This window comes from Aptenodytes patagonicus, chromosome 2, assembly GCF_965638725.1.
Source record: "Aptenodytes patagonicus chromosome 2, bAptPat1.pri.cur, whole genome shotgun sequence".
Lineage (NCBI taxonomy): Eukaryota > Metazoa > Chordata > Aves > Sphenisciformes > Spheniscidae > Aptenodytes > Aptenodytes patagonicus.
Window position 1 is genome coordinate 110,887,842 of NC_134950.1, and position 16,887 is coordinate 110,904,728.

Sequence of the window (16,887 nt, forward strand, 5' to 3'; positions counted from 1 at the left end):
CCCCACCTGATTTCTCTAATGAATAAGTCATCATGGACAAATGGATCAATCACCACTTACAGGAGTGCAAGAAAATAATGCTGGGCAAAACCATCCTGAGCGTCCATTCAGGCAAAAAAACATTAAAGGAGAGACTATTGTGATTAGACTGAAGTTTTTGATTGTATTTACCTGAATGCTACCATCCTTACTTTCTGAAAAAGCATACTGTAACTTTACTTCCATTTTCTACTTTTTCAGATGTTTATAGACCCTAAGGATACTTTTAAAATCTCCATCCTCCTATTAACTGGTTACAGACCACTGTATGGAAGACCCTTTCTGCAGGGTTTGTGGGCAGTTACTGGAAAACCTATTAGAAAATGTTAGTCTGCTCTTTTCCACAAGAGAAGAGCCAGAACTGACTTTAATAAACCTTAATCAAACTCTGCAAGATTTTATCACATTTTGCCATACATTCTGTTTATTTAGCAGGAACACATTTTTCTCCAATCCACAGAAAAAAAGTCATAAAAGAGTTTTTTCAAACGAACCAGCTATATACACCCTTCTAAAGGAAATGATGAATGATTAAAAAAATGTTCAAGTGTAATTGAAAACTGCCTGAGAATACAATTGAACAAGCTGGTGGGGCCTGTATTCATACAAAATATACTTGTTTTTCTCTGACTGATTATACATTCATTGCCAGGTAACAAATGAACCTGTAAAGAATACACACGATTGTTGCAGTTCTCAAAGCTGTGGTGCTTGAGAATATCTACCAGTAACCTCATTACAACAAGAAACGGAAAAATAATGGACTTTTCAGTTTGCTGCCAGTTTCAAAAAGTTGAGAGAAAAAAAATTCATATTGCATCAGATTAACGAAAAGGTAAAGAATAAAACATAAAGATATGTTCTTAAGACTTTTTTTACCACAAACTCATTTTATGTCAAATCTTTCTGAAATATTCCATTTGGAAAAAAAGAGTTAAAATTAAACAATAAGGTATTTGGAAATATTTTTTTTCTGTTTCAGCCTGAATATTCTGATTTTAGACGTAAGTTTTTTAACACACTATACAAATGCTAAATCTTTTTTTTTTATATTTTTAAAAAGCAGGAAATAGATGTTTTAAAATTTAAGTAGTACTTACTACCAAAATAGACCCATATTTGTTACTGGTAACAACCAAAGGTAATAAATGGACTGAAGCCTGTTCTTACTTATTTTCATGCCAAAATATATGAACATGTATGTAGGAACAATCACAAACATCTCTTTCTGGAGAGGAGATTGAGGAAAACAATCTGTACTGAGAATACTTATAAAGAAAGTTGTCATTTTTGGTCTTAAATTGCAAAACTCTACTGTTTAAAGACTACCATGACCTGAGAATATATGGAGGCTAAAAGGTATCCATTTTCATGACCCCTAGGGGAAAAAAAATCTCCTCCATGTCAAAAAGCTAGAATATATTCTAACAAAGAAGCATGCTTACAAATAGAGCACATATTCAAACAGATCTTTAAAAGTTTGCAAAGAAAAAGTTCGTTTCCTTTCCCTCACTCTCCATAGTTTAGGTGTGAGTATTCAGCCATCCACCTTTAATGTCAGAAAGAGAATATCAAGCTATATCAAGTAGGTGCTGAGCTGTGAAGACGAATGCTAAAAATCAAACACATAGACCTAAATAGGTATAGAACTACCCAAAGTATAGTAAAAATACTGAAATTTAAGAGAAAAGGGGAAAAAAGGTTGGATGTTTAGCAGAACTCCTGACTGTCCCATCCACTGTCACAAGCAAAGCTATCCAGTTCACAGGGACCTCTGCTAAATGATTGTTTCAGTTCTGCGGTTTTCCCCTCACATTAAAATCCCTGTATATTCAAAGCACTGTTACTTACAGCTTATTAATAAAATTGCTAGAAATACGATAACATGATTTCGCAAAATACACACTTCAAAATGGTTCTTCCTTTCTGCCAGTTAATATGTTTATGTAGTTCCACCACTTAGATGGTCAGAAAAGTCTGACCAGACAACTTAGTGGCACATTTATTATAAGTAATAAAATGTCATAAGAAGAGACAGGGAATCGTTTATGCAGATTACTGGACTACATTAATATCTTCACCATTTAGGTGAATATTCACATAGGTACCAAAAGTGTAATAGCAGAAATATGAATGCATACATTTATATACATATAGAGTTGTAATTTATTCAGCACAGAGTGTTCCAATAGCAATCATGACACTTTTTTTTCTTTTCCAAATGCTATGTTGGTGAAACATAATGTCCAGGGTATACTATTGAATCTGGCCAAGTGAGACTTGATCAGATTCCACAAAAGGGAAGTAATAGCAGCTTTCTCATCCACTTTAAATAGTCCCTTTGATGTTTGGATGCAATAGATGATTCTGGATAGGATGGAGGTCTCTCATTAAGTATGTATGGCAGCCATGTGAGACAGCGAATGAGAGATGGACAGTTAGTTAGTGCCAATAGTATGAAATGAAGCAAAGGAGATTTCAAATAAGTATCACAGAAAATTTGCCAACAATGAGTATAGCTGAATGTGGAATTAACCACCAAAGGAAACAATGGCTTAAGTCAAAGTCACTGCAGGCAGACAGGATTAACTACACCAACGATTACCCAAAAGACCTGTTCAGCCTATAGTATTTAGCACTTCAATACTTCCTAATCAGTTCTTGCAAACATTCACTTGGCTTATCCCTTAACAGCATCTCCAAACCTTATTTTTGTTCTTGTAACATGCTTACATGACCAAGGTATTGTTCACTTTACTATCTGGAGAGTAAATGTTCTCCACACAAACATTCATTATTTCATAAAACCCTAAGGACTGTGGTTACTATTTTTCCTTCCTTTCCCTCCCTCCCTAAAAAAAATCAGTCACCCATCAGGGAACTGAAACAGTAACACGTGACATAGCACAATACAAGTGGTATAGCTAATAACTGAAATGAACAGATCTGCAAACACAGCTCAGGTGACATTTGTTCAGTTCCACTGCTTCCTAAGTATTAGCAAACAGAGCAGGTCAATTAATGGAAACAGCTCAGTTTGCAGCCATTCATGGAGCTTTATCATTGTTCCTGCTACCTATTTGCCTTGTGTATATTATTGGCATGACTTTCTGCTGTCTCCAAGTGATTTTTTTCAAGTTACCCTACACTTCAGAAGTGAATAATTTGGAATTTGAAAATTCTTACCATCAGATGTACAACTGTGTCAAAAAGACTCAGACATACAGTTTAGACGCAGAAAATCAACACAGCCATACCAAAAAGACTCTGTGAACAAAGGTATCAGTGAGTGTTTTCCACTCATAGGATTTCAGCACCCAGAAGGCCTCATACAGTTATCTCGAAAAGCGTAGCCAAAGACTATGGAATAGTATCGCTATTGCCATTTTTGTAGGCGTTCATCTGTCACAGGATGGAGATTAAGAGAACTATTTGTATGGCAATGATCCTGCAGGAGCTTATTATGATCTTCACGAATCAGTAGTAAAATGTACTATATTGTAGTTGTCATAGCCTCCAGATGCCATGTCTTTGCTGCCGGTCTCAAAAATTCATAAAAGTGGACATGATGGAAGATGTATGTCATATGCCTTTGCTCTCTGTCTCCAAAAGAGCAAGAATAAAAATCTGCCATCAGTTTTGACTTAACTGATTCGGTGGATATTTTGCCTTTGGTTATATTGCTTCTCTGTGACTTGCTTTTTGACAAATGATGTCACTGCAAGTGTAAAGGGGTACAGTGTATGAAATAGATCGGTTTAAAATAAAAGCTAAAACTCCCATTGACTAAAAAATGTTGTTTATGTTACATAAGAGTCTATTTTTTGTTGTTTTCCAAGCTTGGTTTTTTTCATGCAACTCCTCCAGTAACATAACCATTAAGCAAGTTATTTACCCAATTTTAATACTTTTTTTTAATAAGACATAGTCAGTTTTGCCCTATGGAGAATGAAGATCTTTTCTAAATTTGATGTCACTGTTTATTCACAGATAAAAATACAATGTTCATTCTGAATCTTGTTTTAGAGTGAGGCCTTAATTCTTTTTTGGTGAATTCTATGAGCTCTTCTGTTAGAAGACAACCCCACAGATCTCATCTACACGAAATACACAGGTGCAGTTTCAAAGACAGCCCAGATTTCAAACTTAAAGCAAAACAAAACAAAACTGAAAGAAGAAGATTTGGTAATGCTATGAAATTCTCTGGGGAACAGATGTGAACTCTAATCCCTCTCTGGAAATCAGACCTCTTTTTTAACTTTAATTTGCTGAGCAAGGAAGTACATGGATTTCACCTCTGGTACAAAAAAATTAAATGTGTACCTTATATGCATACCCAAACAAAATAGGAACCAGAAAATATGGCAATTAATGACCTGACTTTTGAATAAGTGGTTTGATACGAGGAAGTATTTTTCTTAATACTCTGAGACTAATGACCAGGTTGCAGTAATGTGCAAGGAAAGAGTTTTTGTAGTCACTAAGTGTATGGCTTCCCAATTAAACCTTGCTTGCATTGTGAGAAAATATCTGATTTTTATATCTGAAAATGTGCTTTCTAAAATATCTAAATAAAAGAATATATTCAATATGAATCTATAAACTTAAAGAAAAATCGAGTGCAATATATTGGGCAGCCTTTTTATTTAGGTAATATTTCCCAAATTTGCAGCAGACTTGTCTAGAAGCCTATCTTTTAATCAGGCTTTGAAAATTGCTGATTATCTAAATGGCCAATTCCTTCAACGACAGCAGGATTAATCTGCAAATCACACTGGTTAATGATAGTGCTTATATTTATATGCAAATATATGCACTTCTAATCATAAGGTTAAAAACTTTGCCTCTGCCAAAGGAACAACGTAGCATTATATACCTGGCTCCAGATGACACATTTGAAGACAAGTTGGGAATTTGTACACACTACTCCCTTGTTCCAGTAGTCATACCAAAGGGCTGCCTTCCTCTCTCTTAACATAGTGAATTTTTAGTTTTTCTTCTCAACTGCTCTGCTGCTATCTACTGATAGTATTTTGGGGACAGCCCAATTCCTGCATGTAAAAACCACACTGCATTTTAGGGTTTTTTTTGAAAGAAAAGTCCCTATACACATAAAAATGTAAAATATTATTATTAATGTTATATTAAAAAAACCCCAACAACTATTGAAATCACTTCTATTACAAACAGACCAGCAATACTCTCTCAGTAAAATTACAAAGTTATGTTTGGCCAGCTCAGTTTTTCTGTGAAGACACATTTTATCAGTATTTTCATAGCTCCAAACATTGTTTCCTTGGCACTTGCTTTTTATTTTCCTCCAAAAGTCTGTCAAGCAAGCAACTTTTCATCAAATAACTGGGAGCATTTCATCAACAAGCTGTGTTTAACTTTTTCTCACATTTACTTTAAGCCTCTAAAAGCATCCTGTCATGTACCTACAGTATTTTGTCTATCCATTTAATAAAAAAAACCCCTACTTTTACCTGTAAATATTGCAGCAAAGATCATGGGGTTTATTGTTTGATTCTGCTACATTTTTTCTGTTAAAGAGAGTCATATTTCACAGTAAACTAGATGTTGGTTTCTTGTATCAAACACCTGAATTTGTACAAGTAAGGAAGTGTACTTAAAAGTAAGTATTTGTCATGCTGCAAAATTAACCATGCTGTAGTGTTTGGTATACATAAAACAGCACGTAAAACATTTTAGCAGTATGATGGTAAACACTTGTTTATTAGAGCCGTATACTGAATAATCACAGTGGCAACTAAAAATTCAGAAGCTCAGTTTCTCCTTGAGTAAGAATCAATTTTAGAATAACCCACCATTCCTCAGATAACAGATATACTATTGTCTTTTTACAAATGTATCTAATACCCATGAGTGCCCGCAGCACGGCAGCAACAACACGACAGCGAGTCTGATTTGATTTTTTTTAGGATGGCAAAGAGGTCCTATATGCCTTCAATCACCCAGTGAAGTCAATGGATGAGATTTCCAGATGTGTGCTCCTCACCTTATTCCAATACCTGGTTATTAAAAGACAACTCTCAAGTAGCTCCTTCCAGCTAAAATATCAACACGCCCAGGATCACAGAATCATCATAGAATAGTTTGGATTGGAAGGGAACTTTAAAGGTCATCTAGTCCAACCCCCCTGCCATGGGCAGGGACATCTTCAACTAGATCAGGTTGCTCAGAGCCCCGTCCAACCTGACCTGGAATGTTTCCAGGGATGGGGCATCCACCACCTCTCTGGGCAACCTGTGCCAGTGCTTCACCACCCTCAGCGTAAAAAATGTCTTCCTTAGATCTAGTCTAAATCTAACCCCCTTTAGTTTAAAGCCATTCCCCCTTGTCCTGTCACAACAGGCCCTGCTAAAAAGCTTGTCTCCATCTTTCTTGTAAGCCCCTTTTAAGTACTGATAGGCTGCAATGAGGTCTCCCCAAAGCCTTCTCTTCTCTAGGCTGAACAACCCCAACTCTCTCAGCCTTTCTTTGTAGGAGAGGTGTTCCATCCCCCTGATTATTTTTGTGTCCCTCCTCTGGACCCGCTCCAACAGGTCCATGTCTTTCTTATGCTGAGGGCTCCAGAGCTGGACATAGTACTCCAGGTGGGGTCTCACCAGAGCAGAGTAGAGGGGCAGAATCACCTCCCTCAACCTGCTGGCCACGCTTCTTTTGATGCAGCCCAGGGTACGATTGGCCTTCTGGGCTGCGAGAACACATTGCTGGCTCACGTCCAGCTTTTCATCCACCAGTACCCCCAAGTCCTTCTTGGCAGGGCTGCTCTTAATCCTTTCATCCCCCAGCCTGTATTGATACCAGGGGTTGCCCCGACCCACGTGCAGGACCTTGCACTTGGCCTTGTTAAATCTCCTGAGGTTCACGCAGGCCCACTTCTTAAACTTGTCCAGGTCTCTCTGGATGGTATCCTGTCCCTCTGGCGTGTCGACCACACCACTCAGCTTGGTGTCGTCTGCAAACTTGCTGAGGGTGCACTCGATCCCACTGTCTATGTCACTGAGGAAGATATTAAGCAGTACCGGTCCCAATGCGGAACCTTGCGGGATGCCACTCATCACCAACCTCCATCTGGACATTGAGCCGTTGACCACCACCCTCTGGATGTGACCATCCAACCAATTCCTCACCCACCGGACAGTCCACCCATCAAATTCATACCTCTCCAGTTTAGAGAGAAGGATGTTGTGGGGGACCGCATCAAAGGCCTTACAGAGGTCCGGATAGACGACATCTGTAGCCCTTCCTGTGTCTCTTGATGTAGTCACTCCATCACAGAAGGCCACTACATTGGTCAGGCAGGACTTGCCCTTGGTGAAGTCATGCTGGCTCTCTCGAATCACCTCCCTGTCCTCCATGTGCCTTAGCATAGCTTCCAGGAGGATCTGTTCCATGATCTTCCCAGGCACAGACGTGAGACTGACTGGCCTGTAGTTCCCCAGGTCTTCCTTTTTTCCCTTTTTAAAAACGAGGGTTGTGTTTCCCCTTTTCCAGTCAGTGGGAACTTCTCCGGACTGCCACGACTTCTCCAATACGATGGATAGTGGCTTAGCAACTTCATCCGCCAGTTCCTTCAGGACCCGTGGATGGATCTCATCAGGTCCCATGGACTTGTGCACCTTCAGGTGCCTTAGATGGTCTTGAACCTGATGTTCTCCCACAGGGGGAGGCTCTTCATTCTCCCAGTCCCCGCCTTTGCCTTCTGTGGCTTGGGCAGTGAGGCTTCAGCACTTGCCGATGAAGATCGAGGCAAAAAAGTCATTGAGTACCTCCGCCTTCTCTGTGTCCTGGGTAACCAGGTCTCCCGTTTCATTCCAGAGAGGGCCCACATTTTCCCTTGTCTTCCTTTTATCCCCGACGTACCTATAGAATCTTTTCTTGTTGCCCTTAATGTCCCTGGCCAGATTTAATTCTATCAGGGCTTTAGCTTTCCTAACCTGATCCCTGGCTGCTCGGACAATTTCTCTGTATTCCTCCCAGGCTACCTGTCCTTGCTTCCACCCTCCGTAGGCTTCCTTTTTGTGTTTGAGTTTGTCCAGGAGCTCCCTGTTCATTCATGCAGGCCTCCTGGTGTTCCTGCCCGACTTCCTCTTTGTTGGGATGCATCGCTCCTGAGTTTGAAGGAGGTGATCCTTGAATATTACCCAGCTTTCTTGGGCCCCTCTTCCGTCCAGGGCTTTGTCCCATGGCACTCTACCAAGCAGATCCCTGAAGAGGCCAAAGTCTGCTCTCCTGAAGACCAGGGTAGTGAGCTTGCTGTGCACCCTCCTCAGTGCCCTAAGGATCTTGAACTCCACCATTTCATGGTCACTGCAGCCCAGGCTGCCCTTGAGCTTCACATTCCCCACCAGCCCCTCCTTGTTGGTGAGAACAAGGTCCAGCATAGCACCTCTCCTCGTTGGTTCCTCTATCCCTTGGAAAAGGAAATTATCATCGACGCATTCCAGGAACCTCCCGGATTGCTTATGCCCTGCCGTGTTGTCCCTCCAACAGATGCCGGGGTGTTTGAAGTCCCCCATGAGGACCAGGGCTTGTGAGCGTGAGGCTGCTCCTATCTGTCTATAGAGGGCCTCATCCGCTCGGTCTTCCTGGTTGGGTGGCCTGTAGCAGACCCCCACCGTAATGTCCCCTGTCCCTGCCTTCCCTTTAATTCTGACCCATAAGCTCTCAGTCAGCTCCTCATCCATCCCCAGGCAGGGCTCCATGCCCTCCAGCTGGTCATTGACATAGAGGGCGACACCCCCTCCTCGTCTTCCCTGCCTGTCCTTCCTAAAGAGCCTGTATCCCTCCATCCCAACACTCCAGTCATAGGAGCCATCCTACTACGTCTCTGTGATGCCAATAAGGTCATAGCCCTGCAGGCATGCGCACGTCTCTAACTCCTCTTGTTTATTCCCCCTGCCACGTGCGTTTGCATAGAGGCATTGAAGTTGGGCCCCTGATGAAGCTGTCTTAGTGGCTGGAGTTCCTTTGTGCTGCTCTTCAGGTGCTCTCCTGCTGACCTGTGATCCTTCTCCAGGCTCTGGGCAGCTATTGCTGGCCCTGGCATCAAACTGGTAGGAGTGGGATGGACTGAGGTTCCCCTCCCCCAACATCTCTAGTTTAAAGCCCTCTTCACCAGCTTGGCAAGCCTGTGACCGAAGATGCTCTTCCCCTCCTCTGACAGATGGACCCCGTCAACCCCTAGTAGACCAGGTTTCTCAAAGCGAGTCCCATGGTCTAAGTAGCTGAACCCCTGGCTGTGGCACCAGTCCATAACCATTTGTTGACTCGCCAGATTCGACTGGCCCTTTCAAACCCCTTCCCTTTGCCCAGCAGGATTGGTGAAAAAACTACCTGTGCTCCCGAGTCCCTTACCGCCGCTCCCAGGGCTCTGTAGTCCTTCTTGGTAGTCCTCAGACTGCTTTTGGCTGTGTCACTGGTGCCCACGTGAAACAGCAGCAGCGGATAATAGTCAGTGAACTGTACGAGGCTTGGAAGCCTCTCGGTGACATCCCTGATGCGAGCCCCCAGTAGGCAGCACACCTCTCTAGAGAGTGCGTCCGGTCGGCAAACGGGTGCCTCCGTACCTCTCAGAAGAGAGTCGCCTACTACTATCACCCGTTGCCTTTTCTTAGTGGTGCTGGTTGTTATACGGGGGGCAGATCGCGCCTGCACCGGAGCTGATCGCCTCTGCGAGAAGATACTGCATAAAAAATACGTACTTAGAAATAGGACATCAGACACAATTTTCTGCAGGTTTGTAAGCTTTCTTTAAAGCACTGCCTGGATTGAGTTCAAGTAAGGGCATTTAGAAACTACCCGTGCTTTCTTAAAACATAATCAGTTCTGCTCTCAACTTCAGGAGCATTTGTACTATTGGTCATCCAGATTTCAAAAGAAATTCTAAAGTCATATTCAAATGCTACAGGAAAAACATCTGAAAAACATGTTTATTTAGACAATCTGAGCTACTCTGATAGAATTCTTATTTATTTGCTTTAATTCTATCTCTAGCACCACGTAATGAATTATGTTCTGTTTCCCAGTTGTTCCCCTCAAGATCCAACACGACATTTGTCTGAATACTATCTTTTCCTCAACTAGCCCGTTCAAGCTTATATAATAGTAAAAGCCTTCTGCAAAACATACCATGAAGATCAAAAGGAGCAACTTCAAAGCACTATCACAAATTCCAATGTTGCATCTTCCAGAGAAGAACAAACTAGCAACTCAGAGTTAAGGTTACAATAAATATTTCATTAAGCCCTGGGCAATATTATTAGCAATCCTGGAACATCTTAATCTATCTAAGCAAAAAGTACTTGAGATTCAGATTTAATCTGAGATCCAAAACCAGTTTTTATTTAGGGGGAAAAAGAAAAGGATGATCATTGAAAAACTTACAATAGGAGCAGCCGTAGACTTCAATTCTTAACCCAATTTGGCCCTCTCCGTTCCAGTCCAAAGGAACTATCCGCACATAGCGAGCAATAACTGGATGTTGTAAATCATGCCGGACCACACTATCAGAGTTAGTATTTCCAGGAAATGCCTAAGGGAAAGAAGAAGAAAAAGAAAATTATTGTATTACATCTATCTCACATGCTATAAAGGCTCTGTTCTGAAAAGCAGGTAGTGAAGTCCTCTGAGTGTCTAGGTTACACTGAAGTTTGGTTTAAATGTTTTTTTGATAGTGACCAAATGAACAGTTGATTTATAAAGTTTCACAAGAATACCAAAACAGTAGCATTGAGACCTCTTTATCCACAACAGATATGTTGAAATCATGGAACAACTGCTGCTAGGTAAGAAAGTAATCCATATTGCATCACTAATCTGTTACTCAGTTATGAATGTGTTAATAAAAGTGTCTAATCCAGAGTGATTTTTCTGGGGAAGAAGGTACCCATCCTTTATCAATAAGATTACATGCACCAGTCATTTTCCTGTAAACATGAACACTGAAATAACTTGCTTCCTACAATAGAAAGGGACCCCTTCAATTTCTCAAATTTCTAAGAATTTAAAAATCTTCCTTTACTTTTGATGTATTACCCGCTGGAAAGTGAGTGTCCAGTTTCTTTCCTAACCATAGCTGTCACCCACAACACAGCCTATTTTTGATGAATAAAACTTTGAAAGTCAGGAAAGGACACAAGAGCTCTCAAGGGAGTTTTGAAAATCAATGGAGTAAATATTTAGCACTTGGTTTGTAGTTTTGTACCTATTGTTAAATATTTCATAGCATCAAACTTAAAAGTAAACAATAACTATTAGTTATCATAATAGACTTTTTTTTGTCTTCTCAGTTTATGGAGAATCCATTCATTCACTGGTGGCAGATGTTAAAGACTATCATTTAGTCATTCTCAACATTTTCAGAGGAACTTTCACACCTCTTCATAGGTAATTTTCAATAGAAATGTGTCTTGTAACAGTGAACAGAGTAGTCATAAATGAATAGAGAAAAGGTGACCCATTACTAGAGAGCCTATGAAAATAAATTTTTTTTGTGCCTCCTCGTAAAAAAAAGATATTTTTGCTACAGAGAAAAAAATATTCAGTAGTAGTATCTACACAGTTGCCATCTGAATAAATCCATTAAGAATCCCATAATAAATACCCACAGTGGAATGAAAAACAAAGAAAGAATCAATTGGGCTGTAAGGAATACTACTGCAAAATATAGTCACCAAAATTTGCAAGAGACAAAGTTTGTCAGCCCTTTGCATACAGATGTAGCAATGCCTAATTACATGCCCAGATACTACTTATTCCAAAAGGATATCTTAGATGAATAACTACTTTCTACAGTGCACAGTAGATCTAGGAAGGACCCACAGGATCCCTTCCTTGGTGGACTCCAAAAATTATGACATATATTAATGGTTACATTCACCTTAATTTTTCTGTACTGCAGCTATTAATGTGCTAAATGATGATGATGGCACCCCTCACTTCATAGCTGAGCTTGTAAGGTACATTAATTAGTGTCTATGAAGCACTTATATTTGAGTGGTAAGTGTTTATAAGGAAATTAACAGTTCTGTCTTCTGAGCTGAATAGAAGACAATAAAACAACAAAGGAAAGCATACACTGAATGAGGACAAAAAATCTTATTGAACAGCTGCCTATTCTCTTAGTCTTGTTCTAGGAATCACAGAACTTCATGGAGGGAATAAAGAATTTGATCCTTTAAAAAAATAGATTGTAGTGAGCATGCAAGGTAATGCTCCATATTTCAAGAGCAATTTTGGTTAGGGCATGTCTTAATTTTGTGATGCTTGGCATAATCTTATCAAAACTCTCTTAACGTAGGTTTTTGCTGGTTGTTTTGTTTTGGGGTTTGTTTGTTTAATTTGCTAGACATATCAGGGGCAAAGGAAGCTGAATATAGGAAGGTATGATATTTTCTATATAATTTGATTAAAACACTGATGAAAACCGATTCTCAAAATCAGAATGATTTTTCTGTAGCTCTCCAAACTTTGTGCCCTGACTTGTGCTTTACCAGTCCTTTGTCAGAAAGACTTAGGGCTGAAACCAGAAGGTGTTTGATATTTAGAGGGTTTCTACTGGTATATGATCCAGTAACACTTCCTGAATGCATAAACACAGTCAATAGAGAATAGGGCAGTCTGTCATTAGTTTCCTCTATTATTAAAATGCATTCCCTTTGGTCTCCAGCAGAACAGTATCTTTTAAATACAGCCTTCATTTAGATAAATGTGGTACAGTAATACATGCTCTGTGGATAATGCAAACATCAGGCCAATATCCATCATTGCAAGGCTGAAAAGTCAATTTACAGGAGCTTGTGAATTATGTACTATTGCTGTAAAATCTCCTTTTCTGACCAAGAATTGTACGTGGACTCAGAAAGGCAGGTTCTCATTAAAAACTGAGTTTATACAATTTTCAAAGCCACATGTTTGCTAAGGTTAACAAAGAGTTTAATAAGATTTAAAAGTATACTTTAGACCCACATCTCTAATAGGATATTTTTTTTAAACAGGGACTGGATGTCTGGCTAAAAAAAATATAGAAATGTACAATAAGAAACCCTCTTACAAAACTATTTCTCAGAAAAAGATGGAAATACCTGTATAAATTAAACAAGTTTTTCAGATTATTAATCTCATGAATTCACTTAAATATTATTGCCAGATGTGTGCTTTTTCATGGGTAACGTGGTTTTTCTTTAACCCAAACTGGGAAAATGACCAAAATGGCTCACTTGTCTGTAAAACAGGTAGCACTGTCTCACCAGTCCAACTCCAAAATCGTCTGTTCTACAAGTCATTTCTCTTCTTGTATTGGGTACCACCTTCTGTAAACTGCTTTAAGTTTCAGCTCCCATTGCAATGAAAAGATGGGGAGCGTTGTGAGTAACAACCACTGTGGGAAAATAACGGAAGATTGGCGAGGAGGATTATAAACACACTCAAGTGACTTGCAGCTAGGGTGTCGAAAAACACATATACCATACTAATTGTTGTTTGGCCTTGTGCGTTGGACAAGCAGAACATAGGCCTGTGATAAACTGAGAGGCACCCTATCAAACATGCTTGAGATTCCTGCCCTGCTGTGGGAAAGATCAAAGCACAGTGGTAAACTACGCCTGCGCGAATCCCTGAAATACAGGTGAAAAACAACAGGTTCAATGATCTTCTGGCAAGGACCAAGCTCCCCGGTGCCTGCGTCCCCGCTTGTGTGCCTCTGCCCAGGTGCTGCTTCGGGGATCCCCCAGTTAGCGAGGTAACAAAAATAAATTTGCTCTTTGCATTTCATCCATGGTTTTGTGGCTGTTCCTGCGTCCTGCCTATGCCGGCTCACACAACCACTTTTCTCAAAGACAGTGCTCTACAGGACAGCAAAGTAATAAGAATGACGAAAGGGAAGAAAATATGCCCCCATATCCTTTCTAAACACTGCTTTAAAGCATATGTTGAACAGAGTTTTCAAAAGTACTCACTAAGAGTTTTGCGACTGGCTTCCTTAAGAGTAAAATTTGTTCAGATCTGAGTATTTTTCAAAAATTACTAGGGCAGGTTTATAGGACAGATAATATATTTTAATGGGCCAAATAATTATGTTAAAAACAAAAAAGCTTTTGGCACAGGAGGTTTCTTCAGCAGAAGCAGCAGCAAAAAGAAGCTGTATGATCTTTGAAATTCAGCACACTACTGTACACAGAGACACAGTAGAGACATTCAGTATAATTTTCTTTGCATAAACAAAGACCCTGAGAGAAGTGAAGGTAAGTTTTTGTGAGATTTGGAAGAAAACTTAGCAAAAGTTAAGATTCAGACTCAATTTTGTTTCCTGTATTTACAGAACAATGATATTCTCATCAATAATTATAAATGTTAAAGCTAAATTATAAATTTATAGTAGTATTTTAGTATAGTAGTAAAGTGACATACAGCTTAATAGTATTATTTAAGTAAAACTGACAAAAATGGGTTTAGTTTCCTGTAAAAGGACAGTTTTGCAATACCATTCAGTACTCGACTTTATGATTACAGCAAATACATTACAAAATCTCATTTTGGGAAAATGCTTTGACCACCTTTTACAATAAAGGATTAAAAAGAAATTCTCAGCGTTAAAAAAATTATCTCTGAAGTAAGGAGGCTCAAGACTGAATGAAAAGAAATGTTATTAAGTGAAGAAAAGTGGAGGTTCTCATACTTTAACCAAAGTGGAAAAGAATGAAGGAATATTGGTCAGATACTCAATCAAATGAACAAAAAGACGTTTACAATCTTTCAACTCTTAGTGTATCAGAGAAAAAAACCTGCATTTCACGCCAAAAAATCATCACATATATACCAGAGAACCTAACTTGCTTAAGGGGAAAATTAATTCTTCACCTGACTTAATTCAGGTGAAGAATTCTCCATCTAAATTAATGATTTATTCAGAGACAAGTTTTAAAATTACTTCAATGTATGCCTTTTCTAGGGTGATGTAAATATAGGGCAATACATGGAATATTAGGACAACATTTCTTTTCCAATTAAAAGAGGAAGAAGAACTATTTTTTTTTCCTAACTTTAATTACTAGTAATTTTTTTCATTACTTTAATTATATACTTACTATTATACTTCTTAACAGTTTGGCATTGCATTGGCCATTGGTATTTTAAACAAAGGAGGGAATAATTTACGGGTCTGAATTATAAAAAAAATCTAGGCTTCTAGCTTTATTTTGACACAGCAATAGTGAAAACACCACAGAGTCTATGTTCCATGGTACTATAGCTCTATAAATGGCTCTCATAAACAGAAACAGGATTTGCATGCAAAAGCCACATCAATAAAAGTGTGGTATTATAAAATATGGAAACATCCACAGACAGATAGAATGTCTGTGGGAAACATACCTGGGTTTTCTTTGAGGACTCCAAGGTGAGTTAAGCATAGAGCTGGCTAAACCTTAAAATTTTTATTTTATAGAAAATCCCCAAAATTCCAAAACAAATACTTTTCCAAAAACTAGAAAGATTACAAACTTGAGAAGTTGGTATCTTTGGTTATGGCTGTCAGGCCTCTGCCTGCACAGCAAAGAAAATCTGGAAAACTTTGTTCTTCCCTTGAGTTCTCAAGACTTTGCACCCTCAAGGAGAGGAGCAGGGCAGGCTGGATGCTGGGAGCTCTCGGCCAGCAGTGCTGTGGAAGGGTGTTTGGCATAGCAGGGCAGTCCAAATCCAGGGGTCCTGGAAAAATTCACATCACGTATTGGTGCTGCACAAGCTGACTGAAATCCATAGTAGCTTTCAGAGAAACCAAGATGTTTCAAAAAAGTGTTCCTGTTTTACCATGTGAACATTTAAAAAAAAAACACAAACCCTTAACTTCATTAGAAAATTGAGTCAAGCTCTAAGTGCCTCATTGCTGCTGAAACATTTCCCTGCTGGATACCTATGAAAATCCAGCCCAAATGTATGATGTACCTTCAACAGGTGCTGAATCTCATCTTTGAGACTCACGGTTATAAAATGACCAGAGCTCCTAAGAGCTCAGGATTAACAACATGTGGATAAAGTCAACATTATAATGCTGCTGATGGTACTCTGTGCTCATATGATCTTGATTCCACTATCAGTGATACTGGTAAACTCCCAATTTCAGTACAGTTACCCACATCCTTCCCACAGCTGCACATCTCAGTTAAGCAAGTTACCAATGTTATGTGTAGTACCACTGATTTCTGAAAAACTACTCACATACTCAAAGTAAGGAACTTGGTCAAGTACCCACTTTAAATCAGGTCTTAAATTAATATATAAGGACTGGAGTGATTTCCAATGCGATCTCCAATGAAGAGAGAAACGAGAACAGTAGGTTAATTAAGAAAACTGTCTGAGACACTTCCGCTCTCACTGTATCAGTTCAAGACCCTTTAAAACCAACATGCAAGCAATGATCACTGCATTTATATCATTCTTCTATTTTAATTTCCAGGAAGAAATGGATGTTTGCTTTACATCTTAAAACTGGTTTATTAATAGCAGAACACATGCAATCTTGTACTGAATATGTGTATGTGCATCCATGTGTCTTTCTCTCTGTCAGTCTTCTCTCTTTGGAACTCACTGGGCCAATTTCAATCAAACTTTGATGAAGAGAAGGCAATCTAAATATTTTATGTATTTGTAAGGTGGTCAATAAGAAGAAATATGCATCTTATTACCATCTAGTAATAGGCTTTTAATATAACTGAATACACATCTTTTCTATGCTCAAAATATTTCCTAGCAGTTTTTAAACAGAACTATAATTTTGATCACATTATTCCCTTAAACTCTCTACTGATTCCCAGGGGGTTTACT

The 16,887-nt window shown here is 39.2% G+C and overlaps 1 protein-coding gene across 1 annotated transcript in view; it reads right to left on the reverse strand.

Moving 5' to 3' along the window:
• Positions 1-16,887, reverse strand: part of CNTNAP2 (contactin associated protein 2) — a 1,225,394-nt gene that overhangs the window by 681,689 nt on the left and 526,818 nt on the right. Inside the window, exon 4 of the mRNA XM_076330744.1 lies at positions 10,453-10,600. Coding sequence (XP_076186859.1) covers positions 10,453-10,600 — 148 coding nt within the window. The remainder of the gene's footprint in view (positions 1-10,452; positions 10,601-16,887) is intronic.